At 36.0% G+C, this 19065-nt stretch overlaps 1 protein-coding gene across 1 annotated transcript; it reads right to left on the bottom strand.

Moving 5' to 3' along the window:
- Nucleotides 1-15286: 15286 nt before the first annotated feature.
- On the bottom strand, nucleotides 15287-18740 carry LOC145088611 (protein SMAX1-LIKE 8-like). Its single transcript, XM_079026983.1, has 2 exons — nucleotides 17449-18740; nucleotides 15287-17341 (listed from the first exon to the last, which is right to left on the bottom strand). Exons 1-2 carry the CDS (start codon nucleotides 18618-18620, stop codon nucleotides 15637-15639), a joined length of 2877 nt encoding a protein of 958 aa, XP_078883109.1. The 5' UTR covers nucleotides 18621-18740; the 3' UTR covers nucleotides 15287-15636.
- Nucleotides 18741-19065: the final 325 nt, after the last annotated feature.

Genomic DNA, 19065 nt, shown 5'->3' with positions numbered 1-19065 from the left:
GTGTTAAGGAGTCGTTATGGTTGATGTAGCTCGCAAAACGACGTTAAGACGCGATGAGCACCACCGCTTTCTCATTAAGGGGGCATTATGATGCATTTCTTGTGATGAAGACCGGATGAAACGAGAAACTTGATTGGTTGTAATTGCAATCCGCATTAATTAAAAAAATTTAATTAATTTTTTTTTTTACTTATAAATACATATCCTAATTGTGTTCAACACAATTCTTCTTTTTCTTTATATTCTATACAATTTTAATTTTATTCTTAAAAAAAAATTATGGATCCTTCCGACTCATTTGACGATAAAGATTGACGCTATGTTCATCAATATAATGTTTTTTTTTCTTTTTAGATTCGGATGTTATGTCTAATTTAAATGTTATGTTTTTTTTTACTATTTATTTATTATGTTTTATTTAAATATATATTTGTTTTTATAATTAAAATTTAAAAAAAAAATGATGCCATGATCAAGGCTCTTATAAATATATCTTATAAACCTTCACCTATCCAAAATACTTATGAGTCTTGTTAATTTTTAGTTTTTAACTACACAACACATTTAATATTATTATTTATATATTTATAATCTATTATACTAGATATCATTTGTACTGTATTTTGAAACTCTTTAACATTTTCAAATCTTTTCTTAATGATGATTCTAGATTGTCTGATTAATGTAAGATAAATGAAAAAAAAGATAGGTATCAACTAAATAGTGTAAGCTAGAAATGTATTAATTGAAAGTTGCACAACTTATATATTAATAGAGACCTTTAGAGTTTTAGTGGTTTATACAACACATTTAATATTATTATTTATATATCTAGAATCTATTATAATAGATATTTATTTGTACTGTATTTAAAACTCTTTAAAATTTTCTAATCTTTTTTTAATAATGATTCTAGATTGTCTAATTAATGTAAGATAAATGAAAAAAGATAGGTATCAACTAAATAGTGTAAGCGAGAAATGTATCAATTGAAAGTTATAGAACTTATGTATTAACAGAGACCTTTAGAGTTTTAGTGGTTTAATAATAAATAATACATTACCAAAGACTAGAACCAAAATATTATTATGCCCTTCAAAAACCTAAATTCTTTGATGTTTTGCCTCTTCTATAAGAATTGACAAACTTCGAAATTCATCTTACCGGGAGAAATAAAATATATTCTACAAGAATTAAAAAGGTTCGACATCAATGATCGATTCTGGGATCTTAAAAATATTGTTTATAAGTTTTAGTATAAATGTTTCAAAAGTTAGCATAAACACTCTTAATTTAGCAACATAAACAAAATCTACCAACTATACATTTTACGAAAATGTTTTACGGGCTTAGAAAACCATACAAAAGAGATAGTAGATGATATAAACCTCTTTTCTCCTTTAATATCTTTGGATGGAGTAAGCCAAAACATTATCATGATATCAAACATCATGTTGGATGCAAGTTTCAAGACAAAATTAGTGAAAATGAAATCAAAGAGGAAGTTGAACTGGGAATTAGAAAGAGGAACTAAGACGGCGTAAACAAATATTTTGCTTGTTTCAGTTGAAGATGTGATTGATATTTCAACTGTGTAATTGTATTTGTGTAATTGTATTTGAGACAAATATTATTGAAGAATTTAAACATGAAACGAAAAACATGGGGTCAATAAAAGACTTGACAGAAATCAATCATATTATGGCATTCTATAGTGTCACTACAAGAATACCAAGCTATCTTATGGCATTCTATAGTGTCCCTACAAGAATATCAAGCTATCCCAACGACAAAAGTCGTCGTTACAGGACACCATATGCCGACGACAAGTTGTCGCCATATCTTTTGAAACTTTTGACCAATTTCCTTTGACCACTATATCTGTGCCGACGACGCGTCGTCGCCATAGGTTTGGCGGGAACGACGAAAATGTTGGCGGTAATCTGAAAATCTGTGCGGACGACTTGTCGTCGGTATAGGTATAAATAAAACTATTTTCCATTTATTTTTATTCCATGTGCCAGAAAAACTAAACAACGTAGTTTTGGGAAAGGGTATCCCGACGACTTGTCGTCGGCAGAGGGTTTTTAATATATATATATATATATATATATATATATATATATATATATATATATATATATATATATATATATATATATATATATATATTCCAGGAATAAATGATACGTCGTCGTTTATGGAGACCCTATACCGACGACATGCCGTCGGCATAGGGGTATACCCTAACACAAATACGCAGACTTCTTTCATTTGCACGCAGACTCTTTCTTCACCCATTTCCTCCCAGGCGACGAAATCAGCGACACATCGAAGATATCCGGCGATTAACCCATTTCAAGGTTGTTTCTACCCCTAATTTGTTGTTTATTGTTGTTTGGTATTGATTTTTACCCCTAATTTGGGGGTTTTTTATGGTGTGTAGGAACCGGTGGTGAAGCTCGACCGCCGACAGCTTCAACCTTCAACTGGAAGTTTATTGTCGGTGACATCCTCTTTGCCACCACTGGAGTTGCTCACTGGTATGTATTGAAACCTTGTGCATTTTTTTTTCTGATTTAATGTTGTTGTGGCCACCACCAGCCACCACCGGAGGGGATTACTGCTTCTTTGACTAGCCAGAAAAGTTGAACATCACACAAGAACAAAACTGAGATGGATGTATCCTTTTGAAAAACATATGAAAAAAACTTATGCAATCTTAAGTTGATATATCATCCAGCATTTTTCGACATAATGATTCATCTTATTCTTCATTTACCTGATGAAGCCGTTCTTGGAGGGCCTGTACACATGAGATGGATGTATCCTTTTGAAAAATATATGAAAAAACTTAAAAATTATGTCAGAAACAAAGCCAAACCAGAAGGTTCAATAGCAGAGGGTTATGTTGCAGACGAAGCTTTGACATTTTGCTCTATGTATCTTGAGGGTATGCAAACTAAATTCAACCGTGCTGATAGAAATGATGATCCAGGCCTTCCAAAAAGGCAATTTTTTGTGTTCTCATCACAATGTCGAACAATGTCGGCTAGGAAAATCGTTGAACTTTGTAAAGAGGCCAAAAAATCATTGCATTGGTTTGTGCTAAACAATTGCGATGAGGATGAGATGAGAAGTTACAAATCGTAAGCTTCTGCTCTATTAACTACATTTTCCATAGTGTTATAATATATTTTAACTATTCTAATTATTTTGTCCCATATTCAGTGAATTCAAATCAGAATTGTCTGAAAGTGATTTCAAAATGGAATTTCCTTCATGGTTCAAAGAAAGGGTAAGTATGTTATATATTTATAATGTAAAACTAATTTATTACTTAAACATACAATCTTATATTTCCTTACAGATTTATCGTTTCCAAAAAGATATGCCTTCGAACGGTATTGATGAATTAAAAGCGTTGGCATATGGTCCGTTGCATGCATATTCTTACACTGCGTGCATAGTAAATGGTGTTCGATTTGTCGTGAATAGTCGTGATCTCCGACGCACTACTCAAAATAGTGGTGTTGTTACATTCGGAGAAGACAGTACACCATTCTATGGTCAATTAGAGGAGATTATAGAGTTGCATTATTTATATGATAAATCAGTTGTACTCTTTCGTGGTAAATGGTTCAATGCGTCATTACGTAATGGACGTTTACAAACTATAAATAACATGGTTCTTATCGATACCAGTCATGAATGGTATGTCGGTAAAACGTGGTATGATGATCAACAATACATCTTAGCCACACAAGAAAAACAAGTATTTTATCTCCAAGATCCTACTAAAAACGATAATCGGAGAGTTGTGGAAGAGGTTCATCATCGGAAACTTTGGAATCATCCAAGTATCAGTGTTGTGAATGAGATAGATGTCGTGAATGACACTCAATCAACTGATTTTACCTTGGTTGTCGACTTAGGCACCTTGCCTATGTAGACGCCTTTAGGTGAAGTTGGTGAATCAAGTGTGGTTGCTAGGAGGAATGTTGCTCCTATTATAAACGATGACGATTTCATTAACGATGACAATGACAATGGTGATACGCACTCTTCAGATGAAGAAATATATAATGAAAAATAAGACAGTGATGATGATGTTGTACATGTATATTGTTCTAGTGATGAATCTGATTGACGGTATGTCGTAGTTATTATATATCCTGATTACTTATAATATTTGTTAAATTTTCAAATGTTGCTTATCTATAATTAATTAGCTTTATTATATATTCTGAATGTTTATAATATTTGTTAAACAGATGACAGAAGTCGCAAGGGGACACGGAGGAGACGGTGGGGATAGACCACCACACGAGGGAGCATGCGGTGTACCATCAGGTTGCCAATCTTGTAAGTTACATGAAATTTTTAAGTATTAGATATATTAAAGTTTTAAATTTCTAAATTTTCAATTCTATATGTAAATGTAGCAATAGAAAAGAATGTGAATGTGAGGAAGCGTGGCAAAGGGAGAAACTTAAATTTGTACGATGAGTATGAAAACAACAAGTGTAACCCTTTGGATTTGGATATTGATTTCTCCGGGCGGAGGTACCGATTTGTGGGGGACAACGGGCAAATGTTTTTCAGACTGATCTCAAATCTGGTGGGATCAAAGGTACCGTTGCATTATCATGCTTGGCGTCGTGTTCCTATTGATTACAAAAATGATTTATATCCCGAGCTAGAGGTAAGTATACAATATATTTTATATGTATTGAATTTTACACTTATTAAATATTTTTTTTACTAATCAAATATGTTTTTCCTTTTGCAGACTTATTTTGATATTAATAGGTACCGGGGCACAGACTTGTGGGAACCCCTTCGAGCGGGTATCCAAGAAAACATGCAAAGAGCTTATTGAGACCGCAAGCATGATATGAAAAACCATTTTAATAGAGTTGGTGGATATCATGATGTGGAAAGGGCAAGAAGATGTCCACCGACTGATTGGTCCGCCGAAACTTGGAACAAAATGATTGATTTGTTATTTTTGACCAATGAATACAGACGCACGTCAGACAAAAATAAAATTTGTAGGTCGAAACTTCCGCACACAAGTGCTCACGGATGTAGACCCTATGCTCAACGACGTTATTTAGATGTAATAAAATATTATAGTATTAGTTAAAAGTGTTATTAACATTTGTATAAATACATTTATTGATTTCACTTATTATAGGAAAAAATGGGAATGAAGCCGCAACATATTGAAGGTTGGAGACAAATGCACTACAAAGAAGGTTCGGGTTGATGTACAAGTTGAGCATAAGAAGATTGGGTAAGTGATAAAAGAAATGAATGTGTTGTTTAAATATATTATTATTATTAATTATAGTTTTTTGTATAAGGACTATTATTATTATTTTAATGTTTAAGTTTAGTTGTTTGTTTTAATTAACGTATGTTTATTGTTTTCTTTATTTTAGGACAAAATTCAAGAAGAATATGAGAAAATGCAAAGCGAGGTTGGGGAAGGCGGAATAGTAGACGAGGAAGAATGTTTAGAACGTGCCCTTGGGACGAGACGCGGGCATGCTCGCAGGGTGGGTAGGAGACCAACCGCCAACTTCGGTTTAATGTCAAATGAACGATGTTCCACTTCAAAATCGTCTCAATCTCAACCCCAATCTCAATCCCAATTTGATGCACAACAAATGCAAGAATACTTGCAACAATAAAATGCATCATTGGCGGCATGTATTCCGGGCTTCCAACCACCTCCATTTCCTAACTTTCTATTCAACTCTAACAAACAAGCAAGTACCTCTCAACAAGTTGCTGAAAGGATGGAAGAACAAGGAGGAAAAGGAGAAGAACGAGAAGAAGAAGAAGAAGAAGGATATGATTATGATAATGATGTTTGATGTTTTTTTTAGTGATTTGAACTATGTTAGTTAACTACTAGACTTGAATTTGATGTTTTGAATTTGAACAATGGTACTTAGTTAATGCATTTTAAGTGATATATGTTGGAATGTGTTTTGGATTTGTTAAAAATACAGGAATGGTAATGTACTAAATTTGTAAAATAGAAAAAAAAAAAAAAAAAAAAAAAAAAAAAAAAAAAAAAAACGGTACCTATCCCGACGACATGTCGTCGCTATAGGTATGTCATTGGCTCTTGTTAAAACCCTATCGCGACGACTTGTCGTCGTAATAGATTAAACCTGTGGGACAACGTGTCATCGCTAAAGGTTTGCTGACGACAAGTCGTCGCTATAGGTAATTAATAAAACTTTGTTTTTTAACCCCGAAAATATGATTGAAAAACTCTATCCCGACGACAAGTCGTCGGAATAAGTGACGCTATCGCGACGACATCTGTACCGACGACTCTATTGACCTATGCCGACACGACTACGCCGACGACTCTATACCGACGACAAGTCGTCGGGATAGGGTCCGAAATTGTCTGTCACCATAGGGTTTTATTGTTGTAGTGTGTGTAACAAGAAAATACAAGGGATAGGAAGGTTGTTTGCAAAAGGAGTGGGCCGAGTGGCTGGATGTGGTGATGGGTGGGGTTTTGTGATAGGTATTAACGAAAGGCGAAGCGAAGGAAATAAACATCATAATCACCAAAAATCCTGATCCTTCATACCACCAAATTAACGCCTCCTTTTGGAGGTCGACGAACTCGAGGAAGAACAAAAAGGTGGAGGAAGCTTTGATCAATTTGACTATCTACAAGAAGTATGGATTGGCATGCATGAATACATATACTGGCCATATGTTTGATGGTCATCTCCTACACCAAAGGACCTATGCTTCAAATAAACACCCTATGATTGTGTTTAGTTGATTCTAGTTGACTAAATAGATATGTTCTTGGGGTTTGAAAAAAAAAACTATTTTCTATTTGTTTTTTGTTTATATTAATTCGTTATAGATTCAGCCAAACCCCAACAGTAGGCTCCATGTCCTTGAAATCATATGTAACTGGAAGGTCTAACCCATCTTTTGACCCATCCCGAAGTACAACCTTGTTCAGATCCACCTTGAGGAACATAATCATAAAATTTCACTAAAAAGGACCCAAGGATTTGTGAAAATTTCTCATAGCAACTCGAGCAACGTATTTTCCATCATCCGGTGCCTATTGTTGTCTAGGTGTTTCATTAATAGATGAAGTAACTTGGGAAACAGAATATAGTTACGAACTTGAAGGAGAATTATAATACATGCATTACATAGTATATACATTTTGGTTAGTAGTATGATTTACCAATTCTTATGTATTTCCTAATGTGGTGTTTGATTAAATTCAACAAGTGGCATATGGCCTTAGAAGCAATATACTGATTGCATTTAGCTGTTTATATATCCATCTCAAGTAGCGGGGAAAAAAAGCTTGCACAATAAAAAATGTAACCTTTAGCGGCGACATAAATCGTCGCAATTGATGCCACTTGTCGTCGCTATACCTTTAGCGACGACATGGCGTCTCTAAAGGGTCATCGCTATTACCTCGTAGCTAATACTCATTTGTCATAAATACCGCCGTCTCTAATACATGTCGTCTTTAATACTCATGTGTCGTCACTATTGATGTCACCTTTATTGATATTCTGGCCACCGGCCGGAGTTTTTCCGGCAAAGCTTCTCGTAGTTATGTGTCGTCGTAATTAGTCCACATCGTCCCTAAAGGTGTTGCTGCTAATGTTTTTTTTTGAGAAAAAACATATTTTTTATTATATTAGTTTATATATATTATAAAATGCAAATTTGATAAAAAAAAGACATAAATAAATACATACCACATTACATAAAACATTAAACATACCATATTACATATCTATAACGACCCATAAGACGACCCAAAAATTTTTGTTTTAATATTACTAAAAATCACATCATCCAATGTCATATATAATAAGAACCGTGGAATGAGTACTCAAAAGTCATAGTAACTGTGTCAAAACAAAACTATATCAATCATAACAAAATATCTTAATAAAACTCCCAGGATAAAACTGAAGCGGTGGTGGATGCGATGCCATCAACCCGAGTTCTTCCCTTTGCTAGCGGAAGTAACTGAAAGCAAAACTGAAACTGTAAGCACGAAGCTTAGTGAGCTCCCTCAAACTACCACATACCATACAACAACATATAAACACATATTGGGCCTTGCCCACTGCATCGGACCGAAGTCCGGAAACTGCATCAGACCGGAGTCCGAAATTAACTAGGGCCTTGCCCTCTACATCGGACCGAAGTCCAGAAATTGCATAGTGCTGAAGTCCAGGAACTAACCAGGGCCTTGCCCTCTGCATCGGACCGAAGTCTGGAAACTGATTGAACATAGCATAGCATAATCATAACTACTAGCATAAACACATATACTGCATACTGCATCGGACCCAAGTCCGGAACACATAACACAAAGACAGGCTTGAATCACAAAGACATCAAGCACCCTGAACTACTACATCGGACCGAAGTCTGGAACTACTGCTAACTAGACGGGCCGACATTATGGCCGTAGACCAATTCCTACTGGAAGGAAACTCACCTCGTAACGCTAGCTGTCGAGATGCTAAATCTGAAACTGCCTGACTGCTACTCCGGAACTCCCCGGTTATAATCCCATAAACACTAAATCAGATACTGATAACTGTTCTCAGAGTAAAATGACTATTTACCCCTGGTCAAGTCAACTTCCTGTTCAAAGTCAACTTCCAGTTGACCGGACTCGCCGAGTTGGGCCGCCAACTCGCCGAGTCCCTATCATCCATTCTAGTCCTCTACTCACTTCTACTCGTCGAGTTTGGCAAAGACTCGATGAGTTCTTCTTCGATACTAACATCGAGTCTAACTTCATCCGACTCGCCGAGTTGTATGAACAACTCGTCGAGTTCTCCTTCATCATATGAACACGTCCAGTCTGTGGCTCACTGAGTCGTATGAACAACTCGTCGAGTCTGAAGAACAACTCGTCGAGTCCCAAGCATGCTACTACTATACAGTCAATTCTAATCGATTTTAGTGCTTCAAAATCATAGATCTGAGCTTCTAGGACTGGTTTTACACGTAAAGTTTCCAACTTTACGTGCATGCACAAGGGTATAAGGCTAAAATACCCAAAATCATCAAATACTAAGCACTTAGGTTTTGGAACAAGGCCATGATTGCATAAAGGTGGCTATAATGAGCTCCTGGAGTTCACTAACATCCATATCTAAGGTTTCCATCCAAAAGAGAGTCCATATCTCAAGTTTTGAATCATATAAGGCTCCAAAAGAGACATAACAAGCATAAGAGAGGGTTTAATGGAGGAATACACAAGGTAATAACTTTATTATCTGAATGAGAAACAGATGGAAACTAACTCTTGGATCTCCTTTCTCTTCTATGGACCTTCTTTCCTTCCTTCTCTTCCAAAACTTCCAAACTAGCACAAACACACTCAAGCTGAACAATGGGGGCTAGGGTTTACAAGGGAAATGCTCTAAAGGTGCTCGAGGCTGGGATGGGAGGCTATAATGACGTTTAAATAGGGTACAAACCCTTGAAATTAGGGCTTCATCCAGATAGGAAGACTTGCCGAGTCCAAACATATGGACTCGCCGAGTAGCCAACTTAAATCGCGAGCTCATCCCGCTTCTACTCGACGATTCGGGCTACAGACTCGTCGAGTACCCCTTAAGAAATTAAGATACTTTAATTAAATTTACATACCAGAAATGGGGCGTTACAATATCTAATGAATCTCAAATAAACATCTAATATACAATTCATAAACGATCTAATAAGTCCAAAATAACATCAACCATAACATAAAATAAGAATTACTATGTGTCTTCGTCTTCCTCATCGTTGTTTTCCTCGTTGTTGAATTGGTTTTTAAAGGAGCGGATAATGTCTCCAATGGTCGTCACAAATGTCGGGTTTTGAAGAAAAGCATTCACATCAACATCCTACAATTAAGTCACAAGCACATTAAGTCATTAACAATTTAATAAACTATCAAACCATCAAAGCACCAAATGAATTAAGTCATTAACAATTTAACAAGTACCCGTGTTGGTTGCGGTGCTTGTGACTGTGACTGTCATTGGGATGGAACACTTGTATCCACAACTGAAGAAGGTTCAGGCACAATGCCACTCACATGCCCCCTTCGTGTACCCAACACAACACCTTCTCAAATATTGTGATCCAATCTATGATGTCTGGATCACCACCAGAGTCGGCTATGTGATGAGTCTATAGAGCAACATCAGCAACTAAGGCATTCAGTATTTCACAAAGATTGTTCATATACGTTAAAGCTAACACACATACACACACACAAAAAAAACACAACAATCTACTTCATTTTTAAGTAATAATAACTTACATATTGCTCTTCAACCAAAGGATCAATAAATTTCCCCTTTTTATTCACATGTGCATGATGAAAAACTTCAAGTCTATTCAAATTCTGTTTAACATTACAAAATATGATATATTTGAATAAACATTAAAAAATATGTTATAACTGAATAAGCATTATTGTAACTTAATTTCTTGAAACAAGCACTACTGTAGTTGCACGTCCCTCCACGATTCATCACTACTTGCTTCTTTCGGTATTCTTTGTTTCCAGCGGATCGTTTTTGATGTTTTTCTGTTAAGAAATGGTCAATAGCAGCATTCCAACACTTTTGATTCATACCCGTAGGGGCTTAAGCCCTTGCTGCCTCCACATCCCCTGCAAAATCAGTCAAATGATTTTTAGCAATATTTTTGCGACCTCTATACCGCGCACATATCTGATTGTTCAGTGACGCCCAATAAGTTGGAACTATGGGATGATTTGTAATCGCTCCAAAATCAAACCATCTCTACAAAAAAATAGAGAAATTAAAATTAAATCAAAATTAAAAAAATATTAAATAGTATATAACTTTATAAATAATTTATCAAAAGATACTGGAACATTCCAACCCTTTCGGTTTCAGAAACGTCTGTCCATGTGTCCTTATCAAAACCAATGTCTCGCCACATATAGCTTCCAACCTCCCAAATGAAACATTTGTATACCTCCCCAATCGGCATGTTAGTATTTATGTCGAATACTATCTTAAGATGCCGGTTGTCGTTAGCTGCAAATTGTTTGTGCATTTTTTTTATTTACTGCCATGCCTCTTCATTTCGGAGGCACCGCTGCATAAGAAAATATTAGTCAAAATAATTTTTTATATAGATACAATATGAAATACAACGAATTAGACTAAATCTTAATTATCATCGTTCTGGTGATCACCAAAACCTCCACGGAACGGATGTGGTGGCTCGTCACCACCATCACCTCCATGACCCATCACATCAGCCATGAGATGGAGCAATACAATCCAAAAAAATGACTTCCTGAAAAATTATAACACAATATATATATATATATATATATATATATATATATATATATATATATATATATATATATATATATATATAAGGTTGTATTCGTTGTAATCATATCATATTTTATGGGTGTGTGTGTATATATATATATATATATATATATATATATATATATATATATATATATATATATGATTACAACAAATACAAACCTTATTTTACTAGTCAAATGTAAAGATTTTTTTAATCATTCTCGCCCTCAGACACTTCAGTGTCTGCTGACACATCACTATCATTATCGGAATCTTCCTCATCATAATCAGTCTCGCAATCAGACACATTGTTGATTAAAACCATCAGCAAACGGATTAAACATGTCACCAAATGGATTAAAACCATCAGTAGAAAGCCCTAAGCGTACGTTTCGGGGTTCCCTCGAGAAGTTATGATACTTCATATCGAATTTTTTCCATGAAGTACCACCAACAGGATGAAGCATCGTACCATCTTTGGATCGTCCGGTACTGTGCCAAATCATATCTATAGCTGTGTGTCTAGAACAGTATAAACATTGAAGTCTTGGGGGTCACGGGAAAGTATCGTAACACCTTATGAGCCACCTTCTTACCCTTTGTATATTCATCAACCCACCGACTCTCATTACAAACTGGACACTTTTGCAACAACTTGTGTTCTTTCAAGAAAAGAAAGCAGTCGTCTTTACATACATGTATCGGCTCATATCCCAAGCCGATTTTTTTAAGTGTCTTTTTTGCTTCATAATGTGACGGGGGGACACGGTTTCCTTGAGGAAATGCAGTTTGCAACAACTCAAGAAGTTGATTGAATGAACTATCAGTCCATTTATTGATCACCTTGATATGCATCAGCTTTGCTAAAAAGTCAAGGGACGAAAACGAACATTCGGGATATAATTTTAATTGGCCTTCCTCTAATAGCTTTTGAAATCCATCATCAACACCGCTACCATCGGTATCTGGGTTCCCTTCATCGTGGTTGGTATCATTTTCAATCACCCCCCTCCTATAACATCGGCAATAACATCATCCATCTTGTTACTACGCGGTATGTCTTCGACAACCGGGTGAGTTGCATTTTCGCCGTGATACTTCCATATAATATAATGTGGACTAAAACCATGTTGAAGTATATGGAATTTCATTATGGCTAGTAGTATAAATTTATTGACATTACATTTGTTACACGAGCATCTGATTTGAACTTTGTTATCGACATGTGGTTTGGACCTCTCAAGAAAAGATTCGAGTCTTTGTTGGAACAAGGTAGAGTTACGGTTTCAATAGTAGTCCATGTTTTATCAATAGACATGTTGCAACTTAAACATAAGTTAGGTTTTAGTATTTACTCTACAAGAACTAGAATTAGGATTGAATATTTATAAGGATAGAGTAACCGCTCAATCAGATAGAACAGAAAACCGGACAACGGGAGACTATTCACAAGGGTAGGTTTTTAAACTCACTTTTTGAATACCTTACCTCATATACAAATGTGTATTACATGATTGACCATTTAATAAAAATTCAGCAACATTTCCCTTTATCTCCTAAGTATATATAAAATTATATACTAAGGAGCAAAGAGAAAATAACAACCGACTATTTCTTAAACAATCAATCATGTAATACACATCTATATCCTAAATGAGGTAAGGTGTTCAAAAAGCAGTCCCAAAACGAGGACAACCTGAATTTAATTTCTAAATCAATTGCAGGCGGGTATTTTTAAGCTTTTGATGATTTAAAAAGAAGAGATTTAAACTAAAAAAAACTTATTTTTTTATTATAGCATTCTTATTTAGCGTCTTACTTTTGATTTTTATTTTTTATTATGACATTCTTTCAACAATATTATATATTTTTTATTTATATCATCTATTTTTTTCCATATTTTGATTTTTAATCTCAACTTATTTTTGTTTTTATTTTTCTATTTTGAGTAAATTATAACTTAGTAGATTTAGCGTTTTATTTTTCATTTTTATTTTTTCTTATAACATTGTACTTTAAACGATATTATATATTTGTTATTTATATCAATCTTTTTTTTTCCATATTTTGATTTTTAATATCAAATTAATTTTGTTTTTATTTTTCTATTTTGAATGAATTATAACTTAATAGATTTAGCGTCTTAATTTTTCGTTTTTATTTTTTATTATAGCATTATACTTTAAATGATATTATATATTTGTTATTTATATCATCTTTTTTTTCTATATTTTGATTTTTAATATCAACTTTTTTTTTTGTTTTTATTTTTCTATTATAATAATTTAAAAAGACATTGTAATTTATAATTTTTTTTTCAATTATAATATCTTATCATAACATACATATACATCCAATAATAACATATTTTATCATAACATACAATATACACACATACAAATGCACTTAAACATATTTTTTCACATATAAATACCTACATTTTCACATAAAAATGCCTACATTTCATATACATACATTTTTTTACATACATTTTTTCATATATATACACATATAAATATATTTCACATAGAAATATATTTATACATACATTTTTTCATACATACACATAGATATACATTTTTTCATACATATTCACACATACACATTTACATATACATTTTACATAAATATTCATACATTTTATCTAGTTTTCACATACACATTTTACATATCAAAATATATACATTTCATATATATTAACAACAGGGAAAATAATAATAATAATAATAATAATAATAATAATAATAATAATAATAATAATAAGAAGAAGAAGAAGTACGTGCTTTTGCCGGAAAAGGGAACCTGTCACCGGAAAATCTGACTGGTCGCCGGAAAATGGTAATAATGGTGGTGTTGTGGTGGTGGTCACCACCGGAGTTTACATAAAATCACAAAAAAAATGAAATTAAGGTTAAATGTTGGTCATAAAACAAAAGAAAGAGAAAATGGAGCTTACCGGAGGTTTATTGTCACCGGAGAAGCTCGGAATTCGCTGAAAAACACTGGGAATTGGCGGAAAATACTGGAAAGTGAGTCGTCGGAGAAGCAATCTATGTTAGTGGTGGTTTGTGTTGTGTAGTATGCCGGAAAAACGCAGCAGTGGACGTTGGTCACTGGAGTTTTGCGAGAGGGAATGAGACTTACACAGAAACTGAGTCATCTGGGACGAAGGGTAGTCAAAAGGACGGTACCTTTAGCGGTGACAACCAAGGCATTAGTGGCAACAAGTTGGAGAGAAAGACACGCGTCATTCTGTGCTGATTATTAGTTGTCCGATCCAAAAGTAATCGAATAGTCCGGATGAGATTAACGCGGATCGCCATCAATAGCGGTGACGTGTCGTCGCCATTGCTGTCACCACTATTACTTACTACCAGATGAAACCCTAACCGATGGATCGCTTTTGCAACCTACGGTCACGATCAAATGGCGTATGACATAAGATGGTCGCCGGTGAAATCCCTTTAGCGACTTCATCATAGCGACGAAAACAACATTAGTGACGACATTATCTAGAGTCGCCGCTAAAGGACTCTGTCGTCGCTAAAGGGGGTATTTCTTGTTGTATTGTTGCCATTGTTGGCTCGACACGGATACACCAAAAAAGCTTACATTACTTCACGTCATTGCTAGATATGGTCTCTCAATCTCTCACATAGTAAAGTAAAATTTTAGGAGTTAATACAAACGTATTGTGTAACTGACACCTACGTCACAAATTTAAGCACAATGCCGATATGTAATGAAATGCATGCGATGTAGTTGTTATTTACATAAAATGATATAGAAACCCTAGTAAAATTGCATGAAATACAACTTAAAATCGACACACTTGCAATATATTCCATCATCGACATACTTGAAATGACAAAAAATAGACCAAGCCATTTAAAGCATAATTTCCATCCTAAACATTTGTAGTATATACAAAAGGTACAAGTTTTACAATCGTTCATATGAAAGCTACATCGACAATACAAACAACTATCCTAGAAACTCACATAATTCTGCAGTATGCATCTAGACTATTATACACCAAGAAACCGACTTCAAGGAAACACAACCCCACACCCTATTCCACAAACGAGTTTCCGTGTACTTCTTTTCGCAAAGAAACTGTTTTCACGACCCAAACACCAGAAGAAACGTCAAAAAAAAAAAAAAAAAAAAAAAAAAAAAAAAAAAAAGTCCAAGTAACTCTATTTACTAACACTAAGTTGCTAAATTATGCACTTCATCATGTCATTATGACAGAATCAGGAAGGAGAACTCCGGCAGGCTGCTCCTCCAGATCAGCCACCATAAGCTTCATGACAGAGTTAGAACCAAGTCCATACTTCCTCTGAGCTCTGGCAAATGCTTCCCCTAGAATCCGCTCGATCCAATCCTCCATTTTTGTCATCTCCAGAAAACACGAAGCTTTAAGAATCTGCTCCATTAATCTATAATCAATTTCTAGCAAACAATCCGACCCAACAACTTTCTCAAAACAATCACCAATTCGCTTCACAATCTTCTCGGAAATTTCATCGAAATCAAACGGTTTAAAAACCACCTTTTCATCCACATTCTCAAGAAGATCTTCCAACCATGAATTCGAGTTTTCCGAAGCAGGATCACTGTCTTCCGCCACCAGGTTCAAATCCAGGTAGAGGTTGTTCGTGGTGGTCCGGTAGCCACGTTTTGCAGCCTCCAAGCCACCATTGAGCTTCCTCTTGTTCTTGCAAATCGGTGAACCGGGTCGGTTAATCCGCACCACTTTTGGGCTCGGTTTCATCTCACCGAGGTCAAACCCAATCGACAAACGAATGGACCCGTGTCCACTGTTTAAAACATTTTCCTCAGTATAATCAACACCCTCCTCAAGATCGTATCCAAATAATTTTGAAGTCAACACAAAGATCGAATTACTGATGCTTACTTCCCTGAAATGGGAGTCTGAAAATTTCCTAGTGCTTGCAGCTCGGGACAAATGTTGTTGAGTTAATGTATCGGCCTTATCGATGTTTTCAAGGAAAACAATCGATAATGGTTTTTTTGAAATTTCATCTGCGATGAAATCGATCACGTTTTTCCCTCTTGACTTTTGATCACAACCATTGATGAAATCTTGACTGCTTAGATCGATACAGATCATGTTCTCCCTGTCACCCAGCAATACTTCAGCAAGAGCGGTAGCGGTTTTGTTTTTGGCAACTCTATCCGGTCCAACAAAACCGAACCAGATGCCACCCCGGTTGGGTGCCGGTTGAGCTCTGCAACGAGCTATGGTTTGACTAATGACACCAAGAGCCTCTTCTTGTCTGCCAACCATTTTCAACATGGAAGAATACATCAATTTAGAATCTTTCAGATCGAATGAGGATGTCGTAAGGTTAACCCCCAATCCCAGATCAGTTGTCACGGAACGATCACTTGAAGCTGAAAGGGTGGAGACGATTGGCGAATCTTTAACGATTCGGGAGTTTGGATTTGAAATTGCATCGGATTGGCTTTCGATCGAAGATGTGTTTTGATTGGTGGTTTCGAGGACTTGAAACCCTACGACAGAAGGAACACGTGGTCCGACAGTGTACGTTGCTTTAGGTAACATCTGCATGTAAGGTTCGTAATGATGAAGACGCTGACAGATGCTCTGCCATTTCTTTTGCAGGCCGACAACTTTGGCGTTCAATATAACAGGATCGTCTTGGGTTTGCACGATATCCGATTCGGAGTTTGCGCAAAGTTGAGAAGTTTGTAGCCAAGAAGGTAAGGATGATCGATAATGGTCTGAAACCGACTCATTTAGTCGTTCTTTAGAAATAGCATTTACTTCTACCTTAAGCTTGTCATCACAAATGTTACATAGAGATCCAGAATGGTTTGAGAACCTTAATGGAGTCCTGATATCAGATGGCATAGAAAAGAATCCTCCAAATGGAACAAATGACTCCAATAGGCTGCAAATATATACCAACATGCAGATCATGATTAAAAAATTAGAGTGTACTTTATATAATATATAATAGAATTTGGATCTTTTGAGACTGATTATTCGAACTTTCACCTGGATTTTGGGATTGTTTCAGCCATGCCAGGTCCGATTGAATTGATAGGAAGAACATGGAGGTTCCACTCTTCTTCAACGGTAGGAAATTTCTTGAAAAAGTGCATACAAGTCTCATGGCTTTCTGCAGATCCAATCAACCAGACTCTGCCACCGTGAACCGCCAGCAAACCACCCAATGTCTTTACCAGAAAGCTGATGGCGTCTGATGAATTATCGCCCGTTAAAGCCTTCAAATCTCCATATTCAACTACAACACCAGGCCCTATGCTCTGTTTCAGAACATTACCCACCTCCTCTAACCTTAATCTCAACAAGGTCGCGCCAGAATTCCCATTACCAGTATTAAGAATCTCATCTTTAATGGAAATAACAGTTACACCTGATAATTCTGGTGGGCAAAACGAAAAGGCACCAATTTTGGGTTTCTGTAACATTTCTAAGAAAACCTTAACTGCATCAATGGCGGATGGACCAACAAGTAGTGGGTTATTCCGGGTTTTTCCGTGGTTTCTAACGAGAACTTCGTTGATTCTTTTATAGATTTCGTTGTTTTCTGAAAACCCATGAAATGGAAAACTGAAATTATTGGTTAGATTACATAGGAAAATCGGCTGGCCCTTAAAACGAAGGAGTTGACGATGAATTGGTCGGAGTATGGATAATTTGATATCCGAATTCCTGAACCCGGATTCTCCAAATACCCGACTCACAACCGGGTCATCGAGTATCGACAGAATCAAATTCTGCAACTCAACTTTCACCATGGAAACCGATGTTGACGACGGAGAACAAGCCGCCGTTTGCTGATACAAATGAAAATTCTCAGGCTGACGCCGCTGATTCGCCTGGGATCGTTTAATAGCCGCCATGAGCGAATTCGAAACCGGAGGCTCCTCCACTCGCTGCGGAGTCGACGGTAACCGATCTAATGACACACCCAAGCACAGCTCAAGCGCTTTAAACTGGATGCGTGACGCGTACGTGCTGTTCCTCGCGCGGCCACACGCCTCCCGGAGAGGGGAGGAAGGAAGTGAGAGTAAGGCGGAGACGGCATGAAGCGACGACGTTTGAGAGTGGCAACGGCGGTGAGCGACGGACACCGCCTCGTCTAAAACTTGTACTGCCTCGGGACCTAGGCATTGCCGGGCCATATTTACCGGCGTCGGCATCCCTGACTGCCACCACAGGTGAGGAGTGAAGCGTATGGAATAAATATTACTTAATTAAGTATAAATTGATCAATTAAAGATCCAAAGGAGAACAAGAAGGGACAAGGGAATATATTTAAAAATTATGAATTTGGGGATGTATATATAATCAAAAGCTCAAGCATACAAAAAGTGTCCGTGTCTCAAAATACCTCATTTTAATTAAATATATAATAATTAAATTAACACCGATCATCGGTCACTATTTGTATATTCTTATTTTTATTTACCCTTTTAACACAATAATAATATAAGACGGATTAATTTAGTTTTGCATATGTGAGTTAAATTGTGGAGATAACGGTGTTGGAAGGGTGACGGGGGTGGAAGGTCGTGGAGGCGCTCAATGGTGGAGATAACGGTGGCAGCCATGGTGGTGGACTGGTGGTAGTGGTGAGAAATGTGG

The sequence above is a fragment of the Lactuca serriola genome, chromosome 2 (assembly GCF_051521515.1).
Source record: "Lactuca serriola cultivar US96UC23 chromosome 2, Lser_US96UC23_V15, whole genome shotgun sequence".
Classification (NCBI taxonomy): Eukaryota; Viridiplantae; Streptophyta; class Magnoliopsida; order Asterales; family Asteraceae; genus Lactuca; species Lactuca serriola.
The sequence above is the reverse complement of the archived record's forward strand: the minus strand, read 5'-3'. Positions and strand labels throughout refer to the sequence as shown.

Excerpts from the sequence above, each read along its gene's own strand:
- LOC145088611 (XM_079026983.1), bottom strand. The coding sequence starts at position 18,620 with ATGCCGACGCCGGTAAATATGGCCCGGCAATGCCTAGGTCCCGAGGCA. Across the intron at positions 17,342-17,448 it reads GAAACAATCCCAAAATCCAG|CCTATTGGAGTCATTTGTTC; the intron begins GTGAAAGTTCGA and ends ATATATTTGCAG.